General features: G+C 34.0%; 4 protein-coding genes across 6 annotated transcripts in view; 1 reads left to right on the forward strand and 3 right to left on the reverse strand.

The window, feature by feature from the left end:
- Positions 1-2,292, reverse strand: part of LOC117122889 — a 4,388-nt gene extending 2,096 nt beyond the window's left edge. Inside the window, exon 1 of one of the 2 annotated variants that reach the window (XM_033268660.1) lies at positions 2,051-2,292. In XM_033268660.1, the coding sequence (XP_033124551.1) occupies positions 2,051-2,079 (29 nt within the window). In that variant the 5' untranslated portion in view covers positions 2,080-2,292. The other variant, XM_033268659.1, reaches the window with a different exon arrangement.
- Positions 2,293-6,833: 4,541 nt separating this feature from the next.
- Positions 6,834-10,272, reverse strand: LOC117122857. Its single transcript, XM_033268611.1, has 3 exons — positions 9,533-10,272; positions 7,847-7,952; positions 6,834-7,373 (listed from the first exon to the last, which is right to left on the reverse strand). The coding sequence occupies exons 1-3, from the start codon at positions 10,078-10,080 to the stop codon at positions 7,164-7,166; spliced, it is 864 nt and encodes a 287-aa protein (XP_033124502.1). The 5' UTR covers positions 10,081-10,272; the 3' UTR covers positions 6,834-7,163.
- A 2,266-nt stretch (positions 10,273-12,538) lies between these two features.
- On the reverse strand, positions 12,539-18,583 carry LOC117122860. 2 transcript variants are annotated; one of them, XM_033268619.1, is made up of 4 exons: positions 18,454-18,583; positions 15,731-15,978; positions 14,634-14,766; positions 12,539-14,343 (listed from the first exon to the last, which is right to left on the reverse strand). In XM_033268619.1, the coding sequence occupies exons 2-4, from the start codon at positions 15,910-15,912 to the stop codon at positions 14,143-14,145; spliced, it is 516 nt and encodes a 171-aa protein (XP_033124510.1). In that variant the 5' UTR covers positions 15,913-15,978; positions 18,454-18,583; the 3' UTR covers positions 12,539-14,142. The 2 variants fall into 2 exon arrangements, with proteins under 2 accessions (XP_033124510.1, XP_033124509.1); XM_033268618.1 differs by lacking the exon at positions 18,454-18,583 and having other exon boundaries at positions 15,731-16,163.
- A 2,483-nt stretch (positions 18,584-21,066) lies between these two features.
- On the forward strand, positions 21,067-23,493 carry LOC117122854. The gene is made up of 3 exons (XM_033268609.1): positions 21,067-21,604; positions 22,186-22,327; positions 22,877-23,493. Exons 1-3 carry the CDS (start codon positions 21,306-21,308, stop codon positions 23,078-23,080), a joined length of 645 nt encoding a protein of 214 aa, XP_033124500.1. The 5' UTR covers positions 21,067-21,305; the 3' UTR covers positions 23,081-23,493.
- The last annotated feature ends 1,940 nt before the right edge of the window (positions 23,494-25,433 follow it).

The following is a 25,433-nucleotide window of genomic DNA, read 5'->3' on the forward strand; positions in this document are numbered from 1 at the left end:
GGGGAAAGATTACATTAGAGAAAACACAAAAATACATGTTCCAAATAATTTGGAAAAGAAAGTAACTTTCTGCGACCAGCGATTGCCAAAATATTAGAACCCTATTATTTTTAACCTACTTTGCATTTAAAAAATGATGTTTGTTATGTATGCTAATGATCTACATCTTCATGTTTTTTTAAGCATAATTTACTACCGACTCAGACTCTGACTTTAAGGAAAAGGCACATTGTAAATGCCTGTACCAGTACCAGTACCTGATGCTATCATGGTTCATTTCAGCGCATGTCGTTGTGAAAGTTTCATTTCATTTTATTTATTGTGTCATTTGATATAAAATACAATATTTAAAAAAAAACAAAACACAAAGCAAGACAATTAAAAAAGTTTTCAGAAGGTGGCCGGATTGCCAATAGCAAAGTTAATCACTTTCGTTTGTGTGGTTCTCCAAGTCTCATCCAAAAAATAAAATACAAATATTATGTGTTTATTAAATTAAATTCATATAATAAATTACCATACACATTTTTTAAACAATTAAATTTAAGACATTCAATTATAAAGCTCCTCTCCACGGCTGTTAAAAATAGTCACGGACCACTTTCTCCTTCTTTTTCTCTCTTTTTTTTTTTAAATATTTAGTATCCGAATTTATATGGCGTCTTACACATTCTGGAATATACAAAGACGTGACGCTGGCATCAGTATTTCCCTGGTCACTGGATACTTAGTTGGCAAACCAGCGCATTTTTGTGCAATTTTCTCTGCTTCCTGGGAAGTATCTCAAGTCATCCTGCTTTGCATGCACAACCTAATACGTTCAATGCCACACCATCCTACCAGGTACCCATTTATGCTCCTGGGTTGAGAGAGGCAAACGTAAGCAAAGTGCATTGCCCAAGGACACAAGAAATGCGACGAGCTTCGTTCTCAAACACTCGATCTCACGATCAGAAGTCCAACACCTAACACGCATGCCCACACGCTTCACACCCTCGCACGCAATTCAACACAATGACGCTTCTGGATATGGATTATCCTCCTAAACTATTACGAGAATTATCATAAACAAACATATTAAATACTTGGAATCAGTATCAGCGTAGAGCTACCTGCATAATATTAGGGAAACAGTGGCAGATCCAAGAATTTGAAATAGAGGTTATCCAAAGAGAAACTTTCACAGATGGAGGGTCTATACTACCTCAGCCCCACCATAGTTGGGGGCTAAGGTAAGACAATTTATGATTATGGCACCTCTAAATAGCCGGAAATAGCACTTTTAGACTCCAAATTTGAGTAGAATTTTCTTTTTTTCTTAATATTATTTCAATTTGCAAAGAATATTTAGATTAATCTTATAATTGTAGAAGAATATCTGCTAAAAGTAGTCACGGAACACGCCCGGCACGCAGTCTCAATGACGCTGCTAGATATGTGTTATTCTCCTAACCTATTGCGAGAATAACCGTAATCTTGTAAATTATTGTGATTGTTACATGAAAATGCTTTTAATCGCGGCGATCCTTGTTACAACTTACAAGCTTTTACGTCATTTGGAAAAAAAAATGTTATGGATTGAGTATCATTCTACCTTAAGTCTTTTCTGTATATAAACTGGCTACGTTATCGCTACGTTCACTAGTCTTACTCACGTTTGTTCATTGATAGCTGTAACAGTAGAATTGAGCTCTTCCCTTTTCTTAAAAAGATCGTGAAAATAATTAATCAATTCAATAATCTGTTCATCTGAAAGGTGTATTGGCGGCTCAGCTGTATTATAAACTCTTTCCTGCAGCTCTTGATACGACAATAAATCCAGTTCCTGAGAGAGATTGAACAGCGCATTTGTCTGTTGCTGAGTCAGTGTGGGCTCGCTTACCGTTGTGTTTTGGCAAGGAAGGCAGTCAGTTGTGCTCCAACAGGCTACACTCTCCTGAACCAATAAATACACCACGACAATACTTAACAGCATATTGTGTGACTGGTTACCATTGACTAGTTTAGAGTAAAGATGGTACAACCAGGAAGGAAAAACTAACGTACGTACCTTTGATGAACCGTCTTTATGATACACATCCTTGGCCTCAGTTACATCAGCATAGTTTGACTATATTTTATAATGAAAGCCAAATCAAGTTATTTAATGTTATGGAGAAATCTAGTATTAATCTCAGTCACAAACAGAGTGACTCGTATACTGTACTGTACCTTTAACTTCAGATATTTTTGAAAGCATTTTTTTAAATGCTATACAGACACTTAATTCTGTAATATCTGTATCAGCCATATGTTAGCCCCTATCTTTTAATGGAATGATCTTTTTATGAGCACAGTAACTGTTAAGAAATAGAAAAATTTATTAGATTATCACTCCCCCGCCCGCATAAAAAATTCGGGAAATATTGATGCCGGAATAAAAAAAAATCAATTATTTCAACAGCATAAAATAACAATGCAATTTTATGACTTCAAATACATTTTCTTAAAAAAACTATAAAATAAAACCAGTTTTTATACAATATTTACTATTACAGGCTTGGGTAAAGGCCAAATATAAACAGTCCCTCCCTCATCGATAAAAACAAAAGCGAAATAATTTATTGTAACGATTAAAAAATTAAAAAAAACTCACTCCCTCATCAATTTTTAAAAAAAAGAGTGAAAATCTAATAATTCTTTCTATGTGCCCTAGTATAATGGACGATGCTTTTGGCAAGGTGTGTCGCTTGGTTCTCACATCCGCATTGTACAATTTTCAGGAAGTATCTGGTAGAGGTTGAATCTTCCAAGCTGTGAATAAAAAAATATAATATCACAATTAAATTCTAACCAGCAGCGCAAATGACGTTCTAACCAAGGTTCTGATATGAGTTGTTAAGTAGGCCTGAACTTATGGTAACGCAAAGAGGAAGTATTAGGGGAATGGCTAAGTTACACAGTTAGGCCTGTCACGCCAAAATTGGTCCGGGCCAAAAATGGTCCGGTGGACAGATTTTGGCCGCCAAAGTCGGTCTGCCGGACTACTTTTGGCCGTTTAAATCGGTCCTCCTTTGATAAAATTGGTCCCCCTTGGATAAAATTGGTCCGTCGGCTTGGCCACTCGCATCTGCTGCCCGTAGGATATGATTGTTTCTTCCATGAAGTGGAGGGATAATTATGCTTCTCCCACACTTGAAAAATCTTTTACAGTGACAGAATGATTCGTATTTAGCTTTTGTGGATCCCGTTGTGGACGTATTTTATCAAAAACATATTATTCCTAGGCCTAGGCGACACACATCGGCATTTTCGGTGGCCGTGCTTGGCATATATGTTTTTTTAGCCTAAAATGAAACACAAGTTTGATTTATTAGCTTTAACTATTCCATATTATTGTGTGTGGTATTATGTGTTACAATAGTTGTTTTATTACGCCTACATGAAAATAAATAGGGGTCAATAATTTTTCTTTTAATGATTGCTCATTATTCTACCATTTCGTAGCGGCGTTAACTAAGCACACAACCAAAACAGAACAAGGTAAAAAATTCAACTAAGCGGACCAACACGATTTACGATGATATCGTTTAAGTTCTTTTCTAACTTTTACACCTAAGAGTTTACTGGAAGCGAAGAGCGAAAATAATATACTAATTTTTGTGGCTGTAAACTCAATTGCATACACAACGAATGAAAAAATATAACATAATATGAGATGAGATATCTATCATTTGGTTAAAAACAAATTTGAACAACGCTAAAAAAAATACTAAATAGATGCCGGACCGATTTTGGCTTATGTGGACTAGGACCTACATTTGGCAGGTAATTTTAAAGCCAAAATCGGCCCCGGACCAAATTTTTCCTGGCAGGCCTATTAGTGTTTGTTTTAATTTTTATAATTTTGTTTGTTGTATTTTTGATTGTTTGTTTGTTTGCTTTTTGTTTTTTGATTTTTTTTTTGGTTTTTTTTTTTTTGTAGGTCCTAGTTTTTTAATAGTTTACTATATTTTATTATTTTTACTGTTTAAACAACACATTTGTATTATTTTCACATTTGACATTCTTTTAAAGAAAATAGCAATAGTTAGTAGGCCGAGGACGATAGCCAAATGACCTCTGTCTCTTATACACATCTTGCCCACACGCTTCACACCCTCGCACGCAATTCAACACAATGACGCTTCTGTGTGTGTGTGTGTGTGTGCATGTGTGTTTAAAATGAGGACTAAATTAATAAAGAGCATAACACTGTGTAAATATTAGACAAATGTAGGGGACCAATCCTCTTGGAACAGCTGTCCCGTACTGCAATAAGGTACAACCTCTTACCTACTAAACAATATACAGACTATAAAAGTGTAAATAAAAATGGAATTGCCCTCCCTTATAAATCCTGACTACTTATTAGAGGCCCACAATAGTTTATTTAATGGAACTCAACCCCGGTGGTTAGTGTGGAAGGACTATGATAATACATTATGAAAACTCGTTCTATCTCTAACAATCGTAACGTGGCTAATATGCCTACTCACTTTGGTTCATCATCATCAGAAGGCTCCTCCAGTTTTGTAAACCACCAATGATAAAAATTCAGATAATCATTTGCTGATATGACAGTTGTATTGGCGGCTCTGTCGTAGAGTATATTCTGTCGTGAAGATCTTGATATGACAACGAATCTTCTTTTGAGAGATCTAACAGTTTGTCTCTCTGATTCCTTGTCAATGAAGGCACCGTTTGTACATATACATAGCTTGTACGCTAGTGTGATACCATGGAAGAAGTAACTACCGTTGTGTGTTGGTGCTTTTGGCTACTGTGAACATTAATACCTATGTTATGAATCCTTTTGAATTAAAGGAAGGATAGCTTTTACTTTTCATGTTTCTATACTTTATCATAACCTGGTGATTAGCACTCTATAATCTATTAAATTAGTCCTCTAATCCGATATAAAGGCCGTAGATTCTGGGGATGGGGGAACCAGGGATCTTCCCTAGATCCTGCTGGGGCTCTATGCGGTCCCAGACCCCCACCTAATAGGCGCGGGCAGCGAATATGTCCAGGGGCCTGCGGCGGCTCTCGGCGGCCCTGGCCTGTCCATGTAGGGGAATAGGCGTTTGTCGGCTCCATTGTGGTGGGTGTAACAATCGTAATCACTATACTGGAACTGTCTCTTATACACATCTAGATGTGTATAAGAGACAGGAGTTGTTAAGTAGGCCTGAGTAATTTTAAAGCCAAAATCGGCCCCGGACCAAATTTTTCCTGGCAGGCCTATTAGTGTTTGTTTTAATTTTTATAATTTTGTTTATTGTATTTTTGATTGTTTGTTTGTTTGCTTTTTGTTTTTTGATTTTTTTTTTGGTTTTTTTTTTTTTGTAGGTCCTAGTTTTTTAATAGTTTACTATATTTTATTATTTTTACTGTTTAAACAACACATTTGTATTATTTTCACATTTGACATTCTTTTAAAGAAAATAGCAATAGTTAGTAGGCCGAGGACGATAGCCAAATGACCTTGAAACTGGAATCCAATGAGGGTAACGACCTGACACTTCGCGTGTGTGTGTTTGGGGGGGGGGATGGGTGTGTGTGTGCATGTGTGTTTAAAATGAGGACTAAATTAATAAAGAGCATAACACTGTGTAAATATTAGACAAATGTGTGGGACCAATCCTCTTGGAACAGCTGTCCCGTACTGCAATAAGGTACAACCTCTTACCTACTAAACAATATACAGACTATAAAAGTGTAAATAAAAATGGAATTGCCCTCCTTATAAATCCTGACTACTTATTAGAGGCCCACAATAGTTTTTTTAATGGAACTCAACCCCGGTGGTTAGTGTGGAAGGACTATGTAATACATTATGAAAACTCGTTCTATCTCTAACAATCGTAACGTGGCTAATATGCCTACTCACTTTGGTTCATCATCATTAGAAGGCTCCTCAAGTTTTGTAAACCACCCATGATAAAAATTCAGATAATCATTTGCTGATATGACAGTTGTATTGGCGGCTCTGTCGTAGAGTATATTCTGTCGTGAAGATCTTGATATGACAACGAATCTTCTTTTGAGAGATCTAACAGAGATCTATGTTATGAATCCTTTTGAATTAAAGGAAGGATAGCTTTTACTTTTCATGTTTCTATACTTTATCATAACCTGGTGATTAGCACTCTATAATCTATTAAATTAGTCCTCTAATCCGATATAAAGGCCGTAGATTCTGGGGATGGGGGAACCAGGGATCTTCCCTAGATCCTGCTGGGGCTCTATGCGGTCCCAGACCCCCACCTAATAGGCGCGGGCAGCGAATATGTCCAGGGGCCTGCGGCGGCTCTCGGCGGCCCTGGCCTGTCCATGTAGGGGAATAGGCGTTTGTCGGCTCCATTGTGGTGGGTGTAACAATCGTAATCACTATACTGGAACACTTCGATACCTTGATGATACCTTGAAATGTTATCACTCTAATGTATAAAGGGAATGAATTGGACTTGTACTTAAGTTTACCAGATACCAGTAAAACCACATGGGTGCCAGGCTAAAGTATGGACAAAATTACGATTATAATGGCGTTGTGAAAAGGGCTCTCTGAAGCGGTCACTGAAAAGCAAAATGTACAACGCCTTTTTCTTGTACTGTAAACTTACAATTCTTCCGCATCAGTATTCCACACTCTAATGAAAAGAAATAAAAATAACTGTGTGCAATTTTCAATTATACTTAGGCCTATATTAAATTAAAGATTAAATGTACGTAAAATCCCCTGTTAAATTAAAACAATTTAACGATATTAAACTGAAAACATCCAAGTGATCGACATAACAGCAAAACACAAATAATAATAACAACTCCAATCTTTAATATCGTATTCCGCAGAAAAAAAGCCTCAATGCGCTACAACAAAAAGAACAAGCAGTAAATAGTTTTGACTTGAACTACGGCAGTTAAACTTTTAATACATTGTAGGCCTATGAAAAACACAAAACTCATGCGAGTAAAAGCTTTTTTTTTTTAATGCTAACAACATTATGAAACAGTAAAGAGACTGCATCCTTAGTAGATCTTTTCTGCCTCCCTGTATGCAATTTGTTATATATATACTGTATATATATTATTATTATATTATTATTTATTTATTTAAAATTTTACAGCTCCATGCTATTAAGTTATAGGTAAGCTGAACAGTAGCGTAACTGTATTTCAGCTTCATAAAACTTAAGGTCCACGTTCTGGTTCTTTTTCTTAATATAAGTCACGACCGCTCTGGCTGTGTAGTAGAATAAATAATGATCACATTGACAATTTAGGCTTGGAAAACATGCTCCTTGTTCACAGAAATATTCTTCGAATTGCTGTTCGAGATCGAATCTTGTAAGCTGTGGAATATAAAGAAATAATAATAATAATAATAATAATAATAATAATAATAATAATAGTAATAATTAATAATAATAATAATCTAATCAAATCCAATGAGAACATTTGTAATAATAATAATAATAATAATAATAATAATAATAATAATAATAATAATAATAATTGATAATTAATAATAAACACACACAACACAATCATAATCATAATAATCATTATCACTCTTTAAATGCAAAAGAGTGCCTACAGGGACAACTCCTGTTGGAGTGAAATAGAAAGAGTGAGATTTCTCACTATTCAGAGTGAATTTTAGTAATTTTTCACTATTTTAAGAATAATATCCACTCCTTTAAGAGTGAATTTTCACTCGAGAAAAGTGTGAAATTGGAGTGGTTCTTGTAGGTACTCTTTGAAAAGTGAAAAGTCACTCTGTCACATCAAGAGAGCATTATTAAAAATACCATTAGCAACGTACTTGCGGAACATATACCATATTGCCACGTTTGTCTAACGCTAGGTGTAATGTGGTGTAGTCGGCTCTCGTCGAACACACACTTACAATGGGTGATCGTTTTCCGCGACTGAAAAAACATACAAAAGCAAACTTTTACATAATACGACATACTTCTTTTCATAATGACTGTTTTTTGTGACGAGGATAGGTAGTTAAACTGCTAAGACCACTGCATCGAGCCGGATGAAAGGCCATTAACCTTCATTTTATACACTATCGGCATTTTATTTTTAATACATGTCTCCCTCCAATTAAAGACCATTTTTGGAACAGGAATTTGCATGGTTCTTAGCATTTTGTTAATATGGGACCACAGAAAAGTGGTCCTTATTTGGAGGCGGTATTTAATTGTAGGGGTCGTCAGTTAAAGGTATTAGACCTGTACTGAATAATGCCAATTTTAACAATAGAACGTTTATTTACTCATCACTATAATTGAACTCTCCATTTTGGTTATTCTTATTTAAAATTCTTCATTTATTTATTATTTCTATTATTAATATTATTATTATTATTATTATTATTATTATTATTATTATTATTATTATTATTATTCATATAATCCAATTTAAAAGAGACCCCTGTGTTTTTTTTAGTATTATTATAAAGCATTTCATATAGAACACCGAGGCTGGAATTGCTTAAAAATTAAGAACAAATTGTTACTGAAGAATCATGAGTTTTTTTTTTTTTTTTTTTTTTTTTTTTTAAGAAAACCAACACATCTTATTGTATCTTATTGACAGGTGTGACTATGAAATGCCCTCTGTAATATAGTACCGTACAGTAATATACTGCTGTACAATAATTATTTTCTATGTTTGGAAAATGTTAAAATAAGAACAAAATATGAACATTTTGAGCCTAACATCGGCATCATTTTAGTTGTTCTTATAAAAAAAGTGTATGTATACTTAACAAACTTTTTAACACTATTATGTTTGCCAAACAAGAAATGGTGTAAGATTTAGTGGTACAAAGACGAAAATGGAGGAATATTCCTCGCCAAGAACTACATATGGACTGGTGAAGTGGATGGTGTCTTTCATTTTGTTTTGAAATGTCTATTGTATAATCAAGAAAGAAATCGTTTCAATCCAAATTATGTCCCAAATCTGTTCTTTTTGGTTATAATGCATTACTAAATTCCTAATACGGTGGAATCATTATCAAATTTGATTATTTGTGCGTTCAAAAACGATTAGTTCATTTGGCCATAGAGAAAATAGAACATTTCTATTGTTCTATTTTCTCTATGATTTGGCATAATATTCCTTTTTGTGTTTTAAGGCCATTGGCCTATACTGAATAAAGTCTCTTTTAGAGAGAATTGAATAAAGAAAAAAATTATAAAAGCTTATAAATTACATTTCATCAATAGTTTGGTTACTGGCTACCTTGACTAATAAGACGGTTGGACAGTTCAAAACAATATACAGTATACACATTTAGAATGTTAATAAAATTATATCATTAAATCATGACTACATTAACAGGCCAAAAACTTGATAAAATTACTTGAGTATGGCATACACTCATGTAGACGTATTCTGATTATTTCATGCCCCGCGATTTGGGAGCGGTGACATGAATATTGTGTGGGTCTAATCCTGGCTAGTAAATCTTATAAAACCTGATACTACTTACTTGCTATCGGTACTATTACAATGCACAGGTTCTGAGTCCAATGGTTCTTTAATGACACTAGGATTTGGTTTCCGAAAATTGCCTGGATAGTAGTCTCTGAGGGCCTTCATTTGGTCGTCTGACAGTTGTATTGGTGGTTCTGTGATATTATAGATTTTCTTCTTCGCCTCTTCGCATGACAATGAAGCGAAGCTCTGAGAGAGCATGAACAACGTATCTGCCTGTTCGGTTGTCAGTAACGGGGGTGGCAAAGCAGTCGCGTTTATTGTGTTGTTGGAGCAGGCACACTCTGATCGAACAGAAACGGTTACAGTAGGTGAAGTGGACACTGATGGAGAGTCGGGCCCAGTGTATGTAACGGACACAGTAGGAGAGTCGGATACTGATTCGGACACAGCACAGTCAGACACCGGACATGTAGAAATAGGGCAGTCAGAAACAGGACATTCGGAAACCGGAGGGCAGTCGAACACAGAGCAGTCGTTTGAGCTCCAACAGGCCAAACTCCCTTGAATTATTCCACACAGCATTAAAATACCGAACAACATGTTACAAATAAAGGTTATCGTAGGCCTACTGTACGTAAATTTAACATAAAATGGTATGTTAAATATTACTTCTTATCTGTCATTTGTAAATCTTCTAATAAAATCGTATTTAGTTTTCCTTCAGTTTTATGGTAGCCTGAGGGAGTTTCCCTTCAGTGATTGATCCGTTGGTGCTCCGTGTTGGCGTCAGCCCCCTGGCTTATCTTTTATTGTATATCCGGAAGGCTTAAAGTAAGGTGTAGAACAAAAAACGATATTTTTGACTGTTAGTTTAATTCTATTGTTGTAGATAGGTATTCAATCCATTCCATCCCATAATCACAATTATAACTTGCTCAGTTTGTGCAGCTAACCGCACAGAGGTTAAGCTTGATTGAACAGTTTAATAGGCCGCACCATTGACTCACAAACATACATACAAACACGCAATCAGTCGACTGTAGTGTGAATCATTTTAAACTACAGACGCGTGCGCTTACGTTAAACTATTGAACAATACGCTAAAATGTATAAACACCACAGAAACAGAAAAGTGAATTATTACTGCAGAAAAGATGAGTGAATGAGAGCATTATGTACCAGTGTGGGTGACGTAAAAAAGAAACCACAAGAAACGGTTATGTAGGCCCTACCCATCAACATTGTAGAGGTACACCTTCAAATATACAGAGGCTCTGACGTATATTGCCTGAACAAATGACATTTAATGTGAGAACAAAATTATTTCATTAATGACATTAAGTTAAAACACATTGAAAATCTATCACTATTACAGTTCTATACAAAAATGTTATTAGTATTTAGTTAGTATTCACACTGATCTACAAAAGCATGCTCTGCTGAAAGTTTTGTCTACGCAATGAATCTACAAATAAAAGTTTGGAAATCAAATTCAAACTCTATCAATAACTTAAAAGTAAATAAATAAACACCTACTGAAAATTCAATAACTTACAATTCAAACACCAACAAAGGTTTTAATTTAATTATTATATTAAATTTATCAACATTGTATTATAGCCTACGTGTATAATCAAGCATTAGAACTATATATAAAATATATCTCATTCAAGACAACATGTTCGATTTTTTTTTTTTGAAGCCTTAATCATTACAGAAAAGGAGATAGGCGGGATTAAGGTGCACCCCTTGAATATTTTTCAAATTATTTATGGTAATACTGTATCGGTAAAAATCTACTTAACTGTAATCTCATTTTTGAATTAAGATTCTTGATCAGAAAAACGGATTGAACAAATTGGGGGAAAAATTATATTAAAATTTAAGTCTGAAATTTCCATTTCCGGCCATCTAGAGGTGCATTGCCATTACATTATGTACCTCAAGATCAAACCATGGTAACTCTGGGTGGTATAGACCCTCCATCTGTGAAAATATCGTAATACCTCGAATTGAAGCCCTGGGCTTCTTCAAGATGGTCTTCTTTTCTAGGCTACTTGTTCTAAGTAAAGAGGGGGGCTTCTTTTCAAAATGAGTGCTGTATATTATGTGAATTTATACTATAGAACAATAAATACGGCCACTGTAACATCAATCTGTATCATGGAGTGTATTTAACTGATATTAAATCACTTAAACTACTGTATAAACTAAGCTTGTTTTTTGAAATTCAACGGTATAGTGTGTAGGCCTATACTGAACTATCTCGAAAAGAAGCCTATGCTGCCTTGAAACGAAGCCCATACTACCTTGAAAAGAAGCCCATGGGCTTCTTTTCGAGGCTAATTTTGCAAACTAAAGAGGGGGCTTCAATTCGAGATGGGGGGGGGGGTTCATCTCGAAATTACCTTACTATGGTTTAGGTAAACAGACGAAGCGTAATTTTAATACTTTTGGTCAATTGTGTTAGTCCTCCATCTGCTGCAAAGTTTTTTAACATTTCGATTTGAAAAACAACTTGTTCAAGCCTGCCCGAGAGCAGCTGCAGTAGCCAGGCCTGCATTGGCCTATGGTCTAGCCTAAAAATCGGGTAGGAAGTTGCTTGAAAAATCGGGATAAACCCACCAACAAACTCGGGAGCTCTATCTAACATATAGACCTAAACTAAAAAACATAATTGTAGTTTTCTGTCATGTTAAAAAAAAAATGGAAGTTGTAAAATCGCAAAAATACAAGGCCGCGGAATATTTCAATTTGTAAAATCGCGAGAATGAAGGGCCGCGAAAATAAAGGGCACAGATTTTGGTGTGACATTCGGCTGACTTTTTTCTTGTGGTTCTTGCTTGTTTGTAGTATCATAGTCTACGACTTGTAGTAATATAAGAATAATAATTCCACATGTGTCTTAATTAGAGATCTCTCTATTCACATTCTTTCAGTGAATGCAGACTTAACTTTAGCAATCATTTTCATTATCACTCCCAGGGCCGAAAACACAGACAAAAATAGATAATACTCATAATATACTTTATAATAAAATGATTTATTCAAACTTGGTTTACACTTAGTTATTTATACAAATTGTGAATCCTAATATGTTTACTATTTCATTTTTTTTATAAAATTTAATTAATGATATTAATAAATAATTAAAAAAAAAACTATTTTCATTAATAATGTTCACCAATCCACCACAGGACAAGACTGAGATAATATAATTGACCTATATGATATTACGGCATTGGCTAAAACATTATTTGTTAAAAGATATGTAAATATATTAACGTAATTTGTCATTTCTATTTTTTGTAAAAAGTAAGTATAATAGATTTCAACCTTACGTAAACGATGACGAATACGAATACGTCATTATCATTATCGTCATAATTCGTGCCTCAAACATTCTTAACAATATGCTGTGCGAGCTGCATATGATCCTTGATTCATGCAAAAAAAAATGAATCGCCTGCGTTGTGACAGATATGTAACTGTAGGGGAATGGTTGTATACAAATTTGATGACGTATCCGTATCCGTATTCGCTTGCGAAAACTCCTTATTATCTATATATACCAAACTACTGTGTGTTCTAACTACATTCTACCGCAGCCATTGATTGAACTACGCTAATTGTAATAATAATAATAAATGTGCTTACAAAAACGATAACGAATACAGTTACGTCATCATTTTTTAGTCAATCAATTCTAACAGTAACATATCTGCACAACGTAGAAGATTCATGACTTTTAAATGAATCAACGATCATATTCAGGTCGTGTATGTATTGCTAAGAATGATTTAGGTACGAATGACGATAATGAATGTGACGTATTCTTATTCGTCATCGTTTTCGTAAAGTTCCGAAATCTCCCTAATACTGTTAACTTATTAGTTATCAAGGCTTGTCTAAAACTTAAACTTGGTATTTGATGAAATATGAGTATCCAAATAATAATAGTTTTCATTTCTACTCTCTCAGAAGTACAATAAAATTGGTTGACAGAAACACGTTCTCAAATATACCACAAGTACTTTGTGTTTGACAACAATATATCTAAATATATTAGAAAATAATTTTAATTTTTACATCAGATTGAAGTGCAATATCAAAATATGGTCAAGCAGCTGTTATTTATTATTGATTGAACTAAGCTAATTGATGTAATACTATTAAAAGTGTTTTTCGACGTCGACGATGTAAAAAAGTATACCTACAGTCTAAAAATCTACCTTTGTAACTGGCGTCGTTTTGGCGTTAGCGTTTAAATACAGATTAAAGATGTATTGTCCCATGCAAAATACAAAAAAAGTCATAAAAATTGTTGAAATTAACTTGCCCTTTTTGAAATAACATGAAAATTATCAACTTGAACATAGAAATTAGTGTATCCATAATTTTACAGCGATAAACGATACAAACACTTCCAGTCACTGGAAGTGTTTTATTACTTTTATTATGTAGTTTTCCAGTTTAAAATTCAGGGTACACATTTTTTAACTTTAATAATTCCTGTGCTCACATGAATCATTTGTATGTTACTGCAGAATGAGCAAGTTAATTTCAAAATTATATTTTTATAATTTTTTCGCATTTTCAATGGACAATACATCTTTAATGTCTCTAGTGTGAACACCAGTAGCAATACTAATTTATTTTTTACTAGTACAGTATGTAAGCCGAACATGATTGCAGCTGTATTTCAGATTCGTAAAACTTTGGATCTCTTCTCTTAATATAAGCGACCACAGATTTGGCAGTGTGGGACAATTGATTCTGACACTGGCATTGCAAGTTTGAACTACATGTATCTTCTGAACACAACTCTTCAGTGAATTCCTGAACGAGGTTAAACAGTCCGAGCTACAGAATAAAAATAAAACAATGTGTTAGAAGGTACTGCTATGCGCGCTATATTGATAATAATAATAACAATAATAATAATAATAATAATAATAATAATAATAATAATAATAATAATAATAATAATAACAACAACAACAACAACAACAACAACAACAACAACAACAATAATAATAATAATAATAATAATAATAATAATAATAATAATAATAATAATAATAATTATTATTATTATTATTATTATTATTATTATTATTATTATTATATATGAATACTTATTGATAACGTACTTGTGGAACTAAAACGGTTTCGCCATGTTTATCCAACGCCAGATGAATTATTCTGTAATCACTGATAGCAGAGCACACCCTGACTTTCCCATTAGATTGTCTTCTCTTCCTTTTTGTTAAAGGTGAAAGAGCTCTAGAAAAAAAAAAAAAAAAAAAAAAAAAAAAAAAAAGTTAGTTAGCGATGTACTCATGGTTATTTTATAACTGTGTATACATTTTTATATATATGCTAATCCACAAATATGAACTGAACTATTCAGGAAATAGTTCCGTTGGCTGTCAAAAGAAAAAAAACAAAAACAAAAACAAAATACGACCAACGTGTACATTGACCTCAGATCGCTGATAGTAAATAATGTTGGCAGTACTGTCTCAGTGACTATATGTCGACAAATAATGAAAGGTTGAGAGCAACAGTAGCTGAAGGTGCTTAGTATCACGGATCGAATGCGACCCTTTAATATTTTTACCTATTTTTTCTATATCGAAAATTACCACATGAATGCTTAAATCTGTTGAATAATTATGCTGACAATATTTTGGAATTGTATGTTCTGGGTAATGTAAATTAGCAGGTATACGACGAGCGTTTCCGCGGGGAGAGGCAGGGCAACCAATTAAAATCGGAGGTACTGATGAACCCCGCGATGAAAATAGGTTCCGTAGAAAATGTTCAGGCAAACATTTTATCGTTACCTGCTGGTACCAGCAGGTACGCACACCTCTGCGCAGTCTAAAGGTGGTATAGAGTGATTGATACTTACTAGCTACTGTCGCACTGCAATTATTATTGTTTATAAATGTGTTAACATGTCCTAAACACAACAATTCTGTGCATAAAGCTTGATTTCCATAAAATCGCTACACAGTCACTACAGCGTTTTTTTTCACTGCACAATCCTTACACTGCGTAACTAGCTGTCCCGACGAATCGGGAACGCTCCTTGATTCAACGGACCTATCAGCGTCGCCAAAGAAATCAGCGATAGCGTGTAGCGATTTTTTATGAAAACCAGGCTTAATACAACAACAAAATAATAGAAAACTTCATTTTCATTCAACTCAAAATAATTATACAAAAAGTTGTTGCTACTTACCCTTCATCGCACTGAAAAATGCTTCCAGATGTTTCATTAACAGGTTCTTTAAAACTTTGGGGAAACGAGCTCAGAAGTACAATCATTTGATAATCTGATAGTTGTATTGGAGGCTCAGATGTATTATAGACTCTGTTCTGCAGCTCTTGACATGTCAAATTATCGAGTTCCTGAGAGAGCATGTACAGATCATCTACTTGTTCATTTGTCAGTATAGGTGGTGATGGTGCATTCCAACAGGCCACACTCTGTTGAATCGTTACATACATCATCAACACACTGAGTAACATGATTGTCAAATTTATTATCTGCAGTCGAAATAAAATAAATGGTCTACATCAAGACCCTTCTGAGGCCCTTTTTATCGTCTAGAACCGGATGTACTGTAACAACTCGTATGTCATTTTAGTGATGCCATCATTTATAATTAGTTTGCTGTTTGTGAGAAAAGGGTGTCAACCCATCTGCGATTGGGCTATGTTTTATTACGTTTGCCACCCATATTTTGTTGTTGAGTCAAAGTTCAATCCCAGTGTTGAGTTACCTACAGCAGCAATTTGATCAGTTTTCACCTTGTACTTGCACATTTTTATTAATTCAAGTGTTCAGTATATTATGTTTTTATAGAATTAGAAAGTTTATGCATACAAACTCTGAGAATTCGCCTTACATAAAGTTGGTATATCCATGAGCTTCTTTATTATCGTCATTTTTGATAAATGACAAGTTCACTCAGATGGTTGTTTTCGTGTATTTCACCTAATGAGTTGTGAATCGTGACTGTTAATGCTAAGAGGTTTTCTGTCGAGAAGTGAATATTTGTTATATGGACGATTCTCTCTATTTATCATGTTTTTTTTATTCATAACCTATCCCTCTAATAATAAAATACATGTTCATAGCACATCATCTGAAAACAGCACTTTTCGGCTGCTGGTTCATGACCTATTTTAAGAACATGTAGGCCTATTGTAGTAGCCCTAGGTGATTGTTTGCCTGGTACTGCCAAATTAATTACAGAGGGGAATTCCAATTGCTAAATACTCATTTGTTCTATGGAGGTATGCTTGTTCCGATAGTATGGTTGATGGGATCGATTGTTAGATACTCAGATAGGCATACAATATTGCAATATGTTTCTGACATAGACAATGACGTCATCAATTATAATTTGTTTGCTGTTTTGGAAAACTTCGTGTAAACAAACATCGTATCGCGACTATAAAGGTTTTGGAGGGGAATTCCAATTGCTAAATACTCATTTGTTCTATGGAGGTATGCTTGTTCCGATAGTATGGTTGATGGGATTGATTGTTAGATACTCAGATAGGCATACAATATTGCAATATGTTTCTGACATAGACAATGACGTCATCAATTATAATTTGTTTGCTGTTTTGGAAAACTTCGTGTAAACAAACATCGTATCGCGACTATAAAGGTTTTGGTTTTCTTTATCCGATTGGTCGTGAGTTTGGGAATGACGCTGTTCAAACTGCATGAAGCATAAAACCCAGTAGACAGTAAAGTGGTTGTCTTGTAGGTATAAATAATTTAGAATGAAATAGTGTGTTGATTTAGTTGTGTATGACTAAATTTAAAGCATGTACAAACATATCAAATTGTTTTTAAACATTCAGATAAAAATTATAGTGTAAAACTGCTGACACTACACTTAGAATGCAATTAATTTGTAAAATAAAAACTATAGATATAGATACAAACAAAACTAGAAAGATCTGTTTCAACGAACATATTGGCGACTACAAGGACAAGAAAAATATGTATCAACAAAGAGGCAATCTAAACGCTAATTTTTGAGTATGGATTGAATTTAATCATAAATGTTTTAAACTAACAAACAAAAACCCTTGTTCCACTTTCTAAATAATGATGCATTTTAAAATTATTATCATATAAACAATGTCAAAATACTCACAGGCCTATTCAAAATTGGTTACCATTTTGTAATCCATCCAAATATTATATTATTATTTCATATTTCTTTAAATCTAATTGTCAAAGTGAAATACAGTACCACTTAAACTGTACCCATTATGAAATACATGTTCATAGCACATAATTCATTAAAAAAAAAAAAAAAATACGTTTAAGCTGCTGGTTCATGAATCATTAAAGAACGTCAGCCTCTAGGTAAAACAGGGGATTTTTTTTGCCCAGTTACTGCCAAATATATTACAGAGGGGAATTCCCATTGTTAAATGTAAACGATTGTCATTCATGGTTGATAGGATCGATTATTGATGACTCAGATAAGCAACTGCAATATGTTTCTGACCTAGGCAATGACGTCATTAGTTATAATTAACTATAATTATGCCCATCTAATCTTTACTATAATATCTAAAATTATTAAAAGAGCCGATTTTTAATCAGCTCGCCCAAAATCTAATTTATTTATTTTTTTTAATCGAACACTAGGCCCCTCGTGATGATGCACAGAGCCGCTGATCATTGAGGCTGACCCAGACTTTAAAATAGCACATGCGCATGTTCTATAATCCGTAAGATTGATTATGAATAATTCATGAGATTTTATCAAACTAATTCCTCCATAATTAAAACAGGGCCAAATAATTGAGAACGTAAAATAATGACTCAATGACTTAAGAATTAAGTATTGTCTATTATTAAATCTGTTAGGCCTAGACACAAACTGCGTTCTAGAATTCAGATGAATCTACGTGACGTCATTACGTTACCTTATCGCCGTCGTGCAATCACAAGCTCCGTATTCCTACTTGTTAAAACATCAATAACCAACTACGGTATAACAAGGGAGCAGTCTTAACGGCCCCGTAATGTCAGTAAAACAGTGGACCTATAAAAAAATAACCAGGTAATTTTTTAAAGGGTATTGACAAACTGCGAGTCAGCAAGGCATGCGATTCATGCAAGCCATCTACCCCCATGACTACGTCACCGCAATTCATGCGAGGCAGGACGAAGTTTGACTGCAATAGTGTACCAAAAGTGCGAGGCATCTTAAAGCACGCTAAAACTCCGTAAAAGTTACAATGACAATATTTTAATATAGATTATGATGTTCATATGATCTTCTCATCGAGTACTACTAAAATCAAACGATTTCCTTCTATCAAAAAGTGACTTAGGTCAAGCCAGCCCCCGACCCAGCTCGGCCATATCCCTGGCCTTTAGTAGGAATCGCAGCGGAGGCACCCTTGCCAGCGATGAAACTGATTCAACCATACATGGACTGGAGAGGGCGACCGATGAGAGGAGCGTTCAATTCTAAATAGACAAATCGTACAACCTGCATGTTTGAATACGGTAATGATAATTGATATTATTGATCTTAGACGTATTATGATAGATTAATAAATAAATAATAAATGAATAGAATATAAATAGTACTTTTTTTTAATTCAAGAAAAATATGTTTATATTTCATCCTTTGTTTAATTATGAAAAAAAAAAGGAAAATGTAATGATTATTTTTTAATTGTATTTTCTAATTATACGTCTATGTATAAAATATTTTGTTTACAATCTAAGCAAATATGAATTTAAAGTATGAAGCTCTTTAAAAAAGTATGAAAGGTACAGTATAGTTACTGGATAAGATAAGGGCAGGCATAACTTGTTTAATTTTTTATTGTGGTATACATGTAAAAATTGTTAAGGCAGTTAAGAATGGGGCAGACGACGAATGGGTCCGGTCCAACAGGTTTCGCTCTCTATTAACATCGTACTGAGCAATGTCAAATAAACACACTACAGCATTGTAGGTAAATTACGCATTTTTTGGGAATTCTCTCCCAGTTCAAAGAAATAGTGTTTCATTTAGGACGAATTAACATTTACTATCAGCTTAAACTAACCAACTATTGAATGTCAATTATGAATGTTATATTTTTACCAAATATTTTGTATTTTTAAATGTTTCTTGAATCTTGAATCTTGCTCTATGGTTTGTGTCTCAATAACATACTTCTGCCTATAAAATTGTAAGAAGGAATGATGACCTCATTACTGCGTCAACCCGGATGCATTTTTAATGAAACATTAGTGGATCAAGGTCTCCGAATACTAGGAAATTATATGGTTTTGCAAATCCTAATTCTAAATATTTAGGTTTCTCAGAAAATATTAACCAATATTGTAACCAATCAATCATTACTAAACCTGCCTATTGGAATTAGGCATACCCCTACTGTTTAAGCTATACAAATCTCACATAGGCTAGGATTACTATTATTTATTACCTGGTTATATTGCATCATAATTTATTAATTAAATTTATGAATTAACTCATCCCTTGTATACCCTTACTTATTTGCACCGAATAGGCATGCTTAGTTTAAAATGTATTGTGAATAGATTTTTAAGTAATTAAATATATGCTGGGTTTTACATTTTAATAACATCAGACCCCGTATTCTCATTGTACGCTTAAACCGTCGTACTCCGTGTTTACTGTATCCAAAAGTCAGTAATTAATACTGGAATTAGGCCTAGGCATTATGAAAATTGTTCAGACTTTGGATAAAGTCAATTATTGTTCATCGTATGTAATTCATATCGCAATGCGAAATCGAAATTTATTGAATCATGAAGCAATATATTTACTCTTTGCTATGTCAACTAAATACAAAAATGAAGAATCAGTGTCATCATTTTCAAATTGTTGAATTTTCGATTTGTGTCTTCTATTGTACAATAGGAATATGAAGTATGAATTATGAGAAAACAAAACAGCAATAACCAAACCATAATAATCGCGACAAGATAGGTTATGATCAAATCGTACCTTGAAATGAAAAGGTTTAAGTGATTTTACATAAATCTAAATCTTAATCCATAGTTTGGTGTTAAGAAATTTTCAGGAAAAGGTTCGGTAGAGCTTAAATCATTTCTATAAGAGTATCTATAAATGCTTGAATAAATTATCTGTAAAATATAGGCATTCTTTTTGTAACTTCCGTGTAGTCATGGAAACGCTCAGTGTTGTAATGATGTATTGACTTCTCGAACGGGCTGTTTGAACAGTAAGAATTGATTTATCATAATGGAAAAAAAAAATTATGTTAAGATTTTGGTGCCATTATTAATATCATTAATAATAGGTTGTGAATTGTGCCTTTTACCCAAGTTTTCTTACCATAACGCATCTTAGTACACTGACCATGATAGGCCTACACTCCTACCACAGCTTCCGGTATTTTTCTTTCAGAGCTTTAATCTTGACATTGTACTCGTTGAATGAATGCTAAGTTGTTCGAGTGGCTTAATCTTAATTCCCGGTTCGGCATTAAATACCGTTCATAGTAAATAAGTTTGTATATAGAGGAATTCAAATGTTTAATTGGTCACTAGTTATCCAGACGGACACAGAGCACATCTCAACTTTTCACTCTGACCTTCTAAGTTGTATACATATCTTGTTTGCTTGCTTTGATATTTCTCAGAAAATCGTTGTGTTGGGCCAATAAAATACTATTATACATACTGTATAGGCAATTTGCGTTAATATCGTGGTGTTTTTTTCAACAAAAAAACGTTGTTTTTAGCCTGATATCCGTTCCAAATAACTATGATATTAAAAGTTCTTGTATTTGCTGTAATTATGGTCCACGGAACTGATGCAACTTGCTGTTGTTCTGGTGGTGCCTCGATTTTTCCGAGAATCGAATTAACTCCTGAGCAACAGCAGACACTGTTAAATTTAGCTGACTATTTGGAGTTGCTACCTTGTGAAGAACGAACGGAAAAGATATACAACATGACTGAGTCCCCGATAGAGTTGACGGACGCACAGCTAATTGGTATAGCACAACGCTATAGTGGAAGTTTCCAAGACCCTTCGGACCCAGTAGATTGCGAGGATGAACGGTGAGTAAATCCTTTTTAAATTTATAATATACATTTGTTTAAAATCTATAGGAACTTTGAAGTTGAATATCTCCGCTACTGCTGCTTTTTCACAGCATATACGGCACCAGTTTTAGTCCGGGCCCTTTGAGAAGATGTAGCTCAGTTTTGGTAGTAGAGCATTATGATACCTGTTCGTCTGCAGAGGCTTACACTATTTTCATTATTCTAAATTCTTCATTATAATCATTCATTTATCCATGAGCTTGCTCATGTTATTAGATAATGTGTGTCCAGTGGAAAAATATGCCAATTTAAGGGTTTCAAAGGCTTATTTAATCGATTTTAGAGTCTACTAATGTGTACAAAATCATATAAATTTGTTTTCTCCCCGAGAAATTGTAGTTTTTCTCCCCGACCGGGGGGGGGGGTTGGGTTGAGCAGTTCTCTCCGACAGCACCCCAGCCCCCCCCCCCCCCCGCCACTCCAAACACTTTTGAAAGGCAAAGTACTTCCCCTAGTTTCAACTACCCATGCCTATGTTAAAAGCCAATGCAGATAAACATTTGATTTTATTTTACATTTTGTATGTATATGCACAGGTTTTTCGAATCATCAGTCCCTATGCTTCCACAAAGAAAACGTCGAGCGGTCGGTACTAGTGTTTGTCCCGCAGTCGAGGAAGTAAACCAAAAACTCTTTTTAGCCTACAGCAAAAGTGGTGGACTCGTATACGTAGCACAGGTCAGTATCAACCTGTTCTACTGTAATTCATACTTCAACATGGTCAAACCTAACAACTGGCCAATCAGAACATGTCATTGCTAAAGTCGGTAATACGCACATGTCACACAAGCACGCAAGTTCACATACGCTGTGAGCTGAGCGGTTGGCCCAGAGGTATTCTGTTCCTGCTTCTTGTAGTGAAGACCCCGGTTCAAACCCAGCCAGCATTGGGTTTTATTTGGAGTCTGATGATCGATTTCTTCCTCGAATAACCCTCATAATTGAGAGTTAGGCGAGTTAAGGACAATGTTTGTATCCGTCCGTTGTATGTTGTAGTTAAGCTGGGAGGCCCTGCACTACGGCTGTTGTGGGTCCACTGGGGCCCAGCCCGAATTTCCAATTTCCAATTTGAATGAGAACCAATGTTTTTTTTAATGTCATATCAGATACACAGTTTCAAAAATATTTGTTCCCTAAAATTTTGAGATACTGTAACAATTATATCTTTAATCGCACGTAAATTGTTAATTCAAACACTATCAAAGTTTTCTATTGATTCTTTCTTAGCCCTCCGTCAACAATGGATTCCAACAGTCCCAATATGTTTACGAGACGATTTGTTCAACTGAAGTATGCGACAGCCCTTCGTGTGCATGTTCTACTGTCCTCATTCCATCAGGAAAATCAGTCGTAAATGTGATCAGAGGTGGTGTAGCTACCTTCACAGAAGAAATAGTGATGACGCGTGCATGTCGTGCGTTTAGTCCATAAAAAAGGACGCTAAATCAAGATTGCATTCAGTGTGAAGAATATTTTTTATATATGTATATAATATTAGGTTTAGGTGTGATATAATCCAGCCTAAAATCGATTATTTATCTAATTTTTATTTGTGTTTTGCAAACATAATATAAATTATTTTTACTATGATTTTCTAACTGCGACCTAAGTTAGTTCCAAGCTTAAACATACCTCCACTATATGTGAGCACAAAATTAATTTGTATGAGAATGTGTCTAGTGCTAGATCTCCGCCATTCATATAGCTCTACGTAATCTACTAATATGACACTTGAAGAAAGAGGTTGCAGATTCCATTTCCATTCCCGCTAGAAATTATTTTTATATACCGTAACTGATGCTTGGTACGGCTATAACAATAATAGTAAGAGTTGACGTCAAAATAATGATATATATATATATTTAAAATGTATCTTAGGTGCTTTCAATGACAAGCGTATTGTTTCCCTATAACTTTTTTTCTTACTAGAGAAATATTCTTTGTCAACCAAACTGTTATATATTTTTCGAAAGCGATGTTACCTTAAACAATTCGGTGTTTAACATCTCATTCACTCTATCTAGCTTTATGTATGTTCCAAATAAGTATATCATATGAGTCAAGTACGAAAATAAATGTAAGTGGTAACGTGTTACCGAACATAAAAAAATATTATTATATTGTTTTTATAAAATATTTATCTTGATGGTTTATGTTTATGTCATTATTTATTAATGACTGTCATTTCATCAATTATCCACAACTGCATAATTATACTACCGTAATGGAGGAAGATATTGATAATTGACCAATGAAAAGCCTTTCTGTGACTTTGCATTGAACACACCAATTTTATCTTACACTGCCCTTCTTTCGGTTGAAAAACGATCGACTGTATTGCGTGACGAGAAATAATAATCCAATACAGAGGATATCTTAGCTTAACAGATGAGCACTTATTATTGTGGATAAGTTAAGTGAATACTCCTAATCCAGAGAGAATATTTCCAAAACTAACCTTTTGCAGGTTAATCAAAAATTATTATTATAAACAATTTTGAAAATGTTAAAACCTTTAAACCTGTGCAAATTTGTTCTCTGTCCATTATGGTCATTTAATCTGAAATCTTGGTGCAAGCTTAGGCCTACTAAATCTTTATTGGCGCCTAGCAAAGTAAAGAAAGAATTTTATTATTGATGTTAAAATATGTTAGAAAGAAAATATTTTTATGAAACAAACTAGTACCGTCTTAATAGTGTTTTAAAATATAATGCGTATATAATTTACTTTGGATTCCTTTTAAAGAATGGTATTTTTTTTTCATTATTATTATTAATATTAAATTTTGCGTATATCAACTTGGTATTACCACTTAGGTTACAATATGACAGTCATAAGCGTTTTAACAGTATGCTAACTGTAGACTAAATTAAGTGTGAAGTATTTAATAATAATTTGAGTAAATAAAGAGAAGAAAAGGGGCCTGTGAAATAGTAATACCTGTCTCTTATACACATCTAGATGTGTATAAGAGACAGGGACACCGTTTTTTAATATTCAGTATATTTCCCGCACGATTAAAATCGTCCACAGGAGCTCGTGCTTCGTACAGTCATTCCATTCATAGAAAAAGCCTTTTCATTGGAGAAAGCGTACCTGTCGTTAGCCATAGTAGCCTAGGTCAATACTAGCTCAGGCTACGTAAAATTGATTATAAGATTAAAAAATATTAATATTATTATTGTAGTACTGACACTATGTCCACGTTTTAATTATTGTTTTTATTCGTTAACGTTATTATATATTATTTATATTTAAATTTAATGTATTGTGCAAGTATGAATTACTTAATTTTATCTATTCAAATTGTATATTTAAATAACATAGTAATAGGCGTAGCCGAGGCCTAGCCTAGGCCTAAACTTAGTGACTATGTGTGTAGTGAATAAAATTATGAATAAAAAGTATGTATGAATTCAAATTGTGAAAGAATGCAAGAAGGAAGAATAGGAAAGAGATTTGGAACGGCTGAAATATTTTCCGAAAATATACAATAGTAGTCAATATGCCATTATTGCATTACGTTTTTGTAAACATTCTTGGGCACTAATCATCAGAGGTCTCCGTGCTACAGCCTAAACTTTACATAATTCGACATCGATTTTAATCGTGCGGGAAATATACTCAAGATATAAATAAGCTAAATATTTAAAAATGTTAAATACAGAACCTTATGGTTTGGTCTTTCTTTGTTTTTTCAGTGGCAGATTCATGGGGTTTGCAAAGTATATAATCTCACCTTCTCGGCAACAGCCCAATAAAAAGTGAATTAGATATGATCAT

The sequence above is a fragment of the Anneissia japonica genome, unplaced genomic scaffold (genome assembly GCF_011630105.1).
Source record: "Anneissia japonica isolate Jap-2015-1 unplaced genomic scaffold, ASM1163010v1 scaffold287711_len853857_cov187, whole genome shotgun sequence".
NCBI lineage: Eukaryota > Metazoa > Echinodermata > Crinoidea > Comatulida > Comatulidae > Anneissia > Anneissia japonica.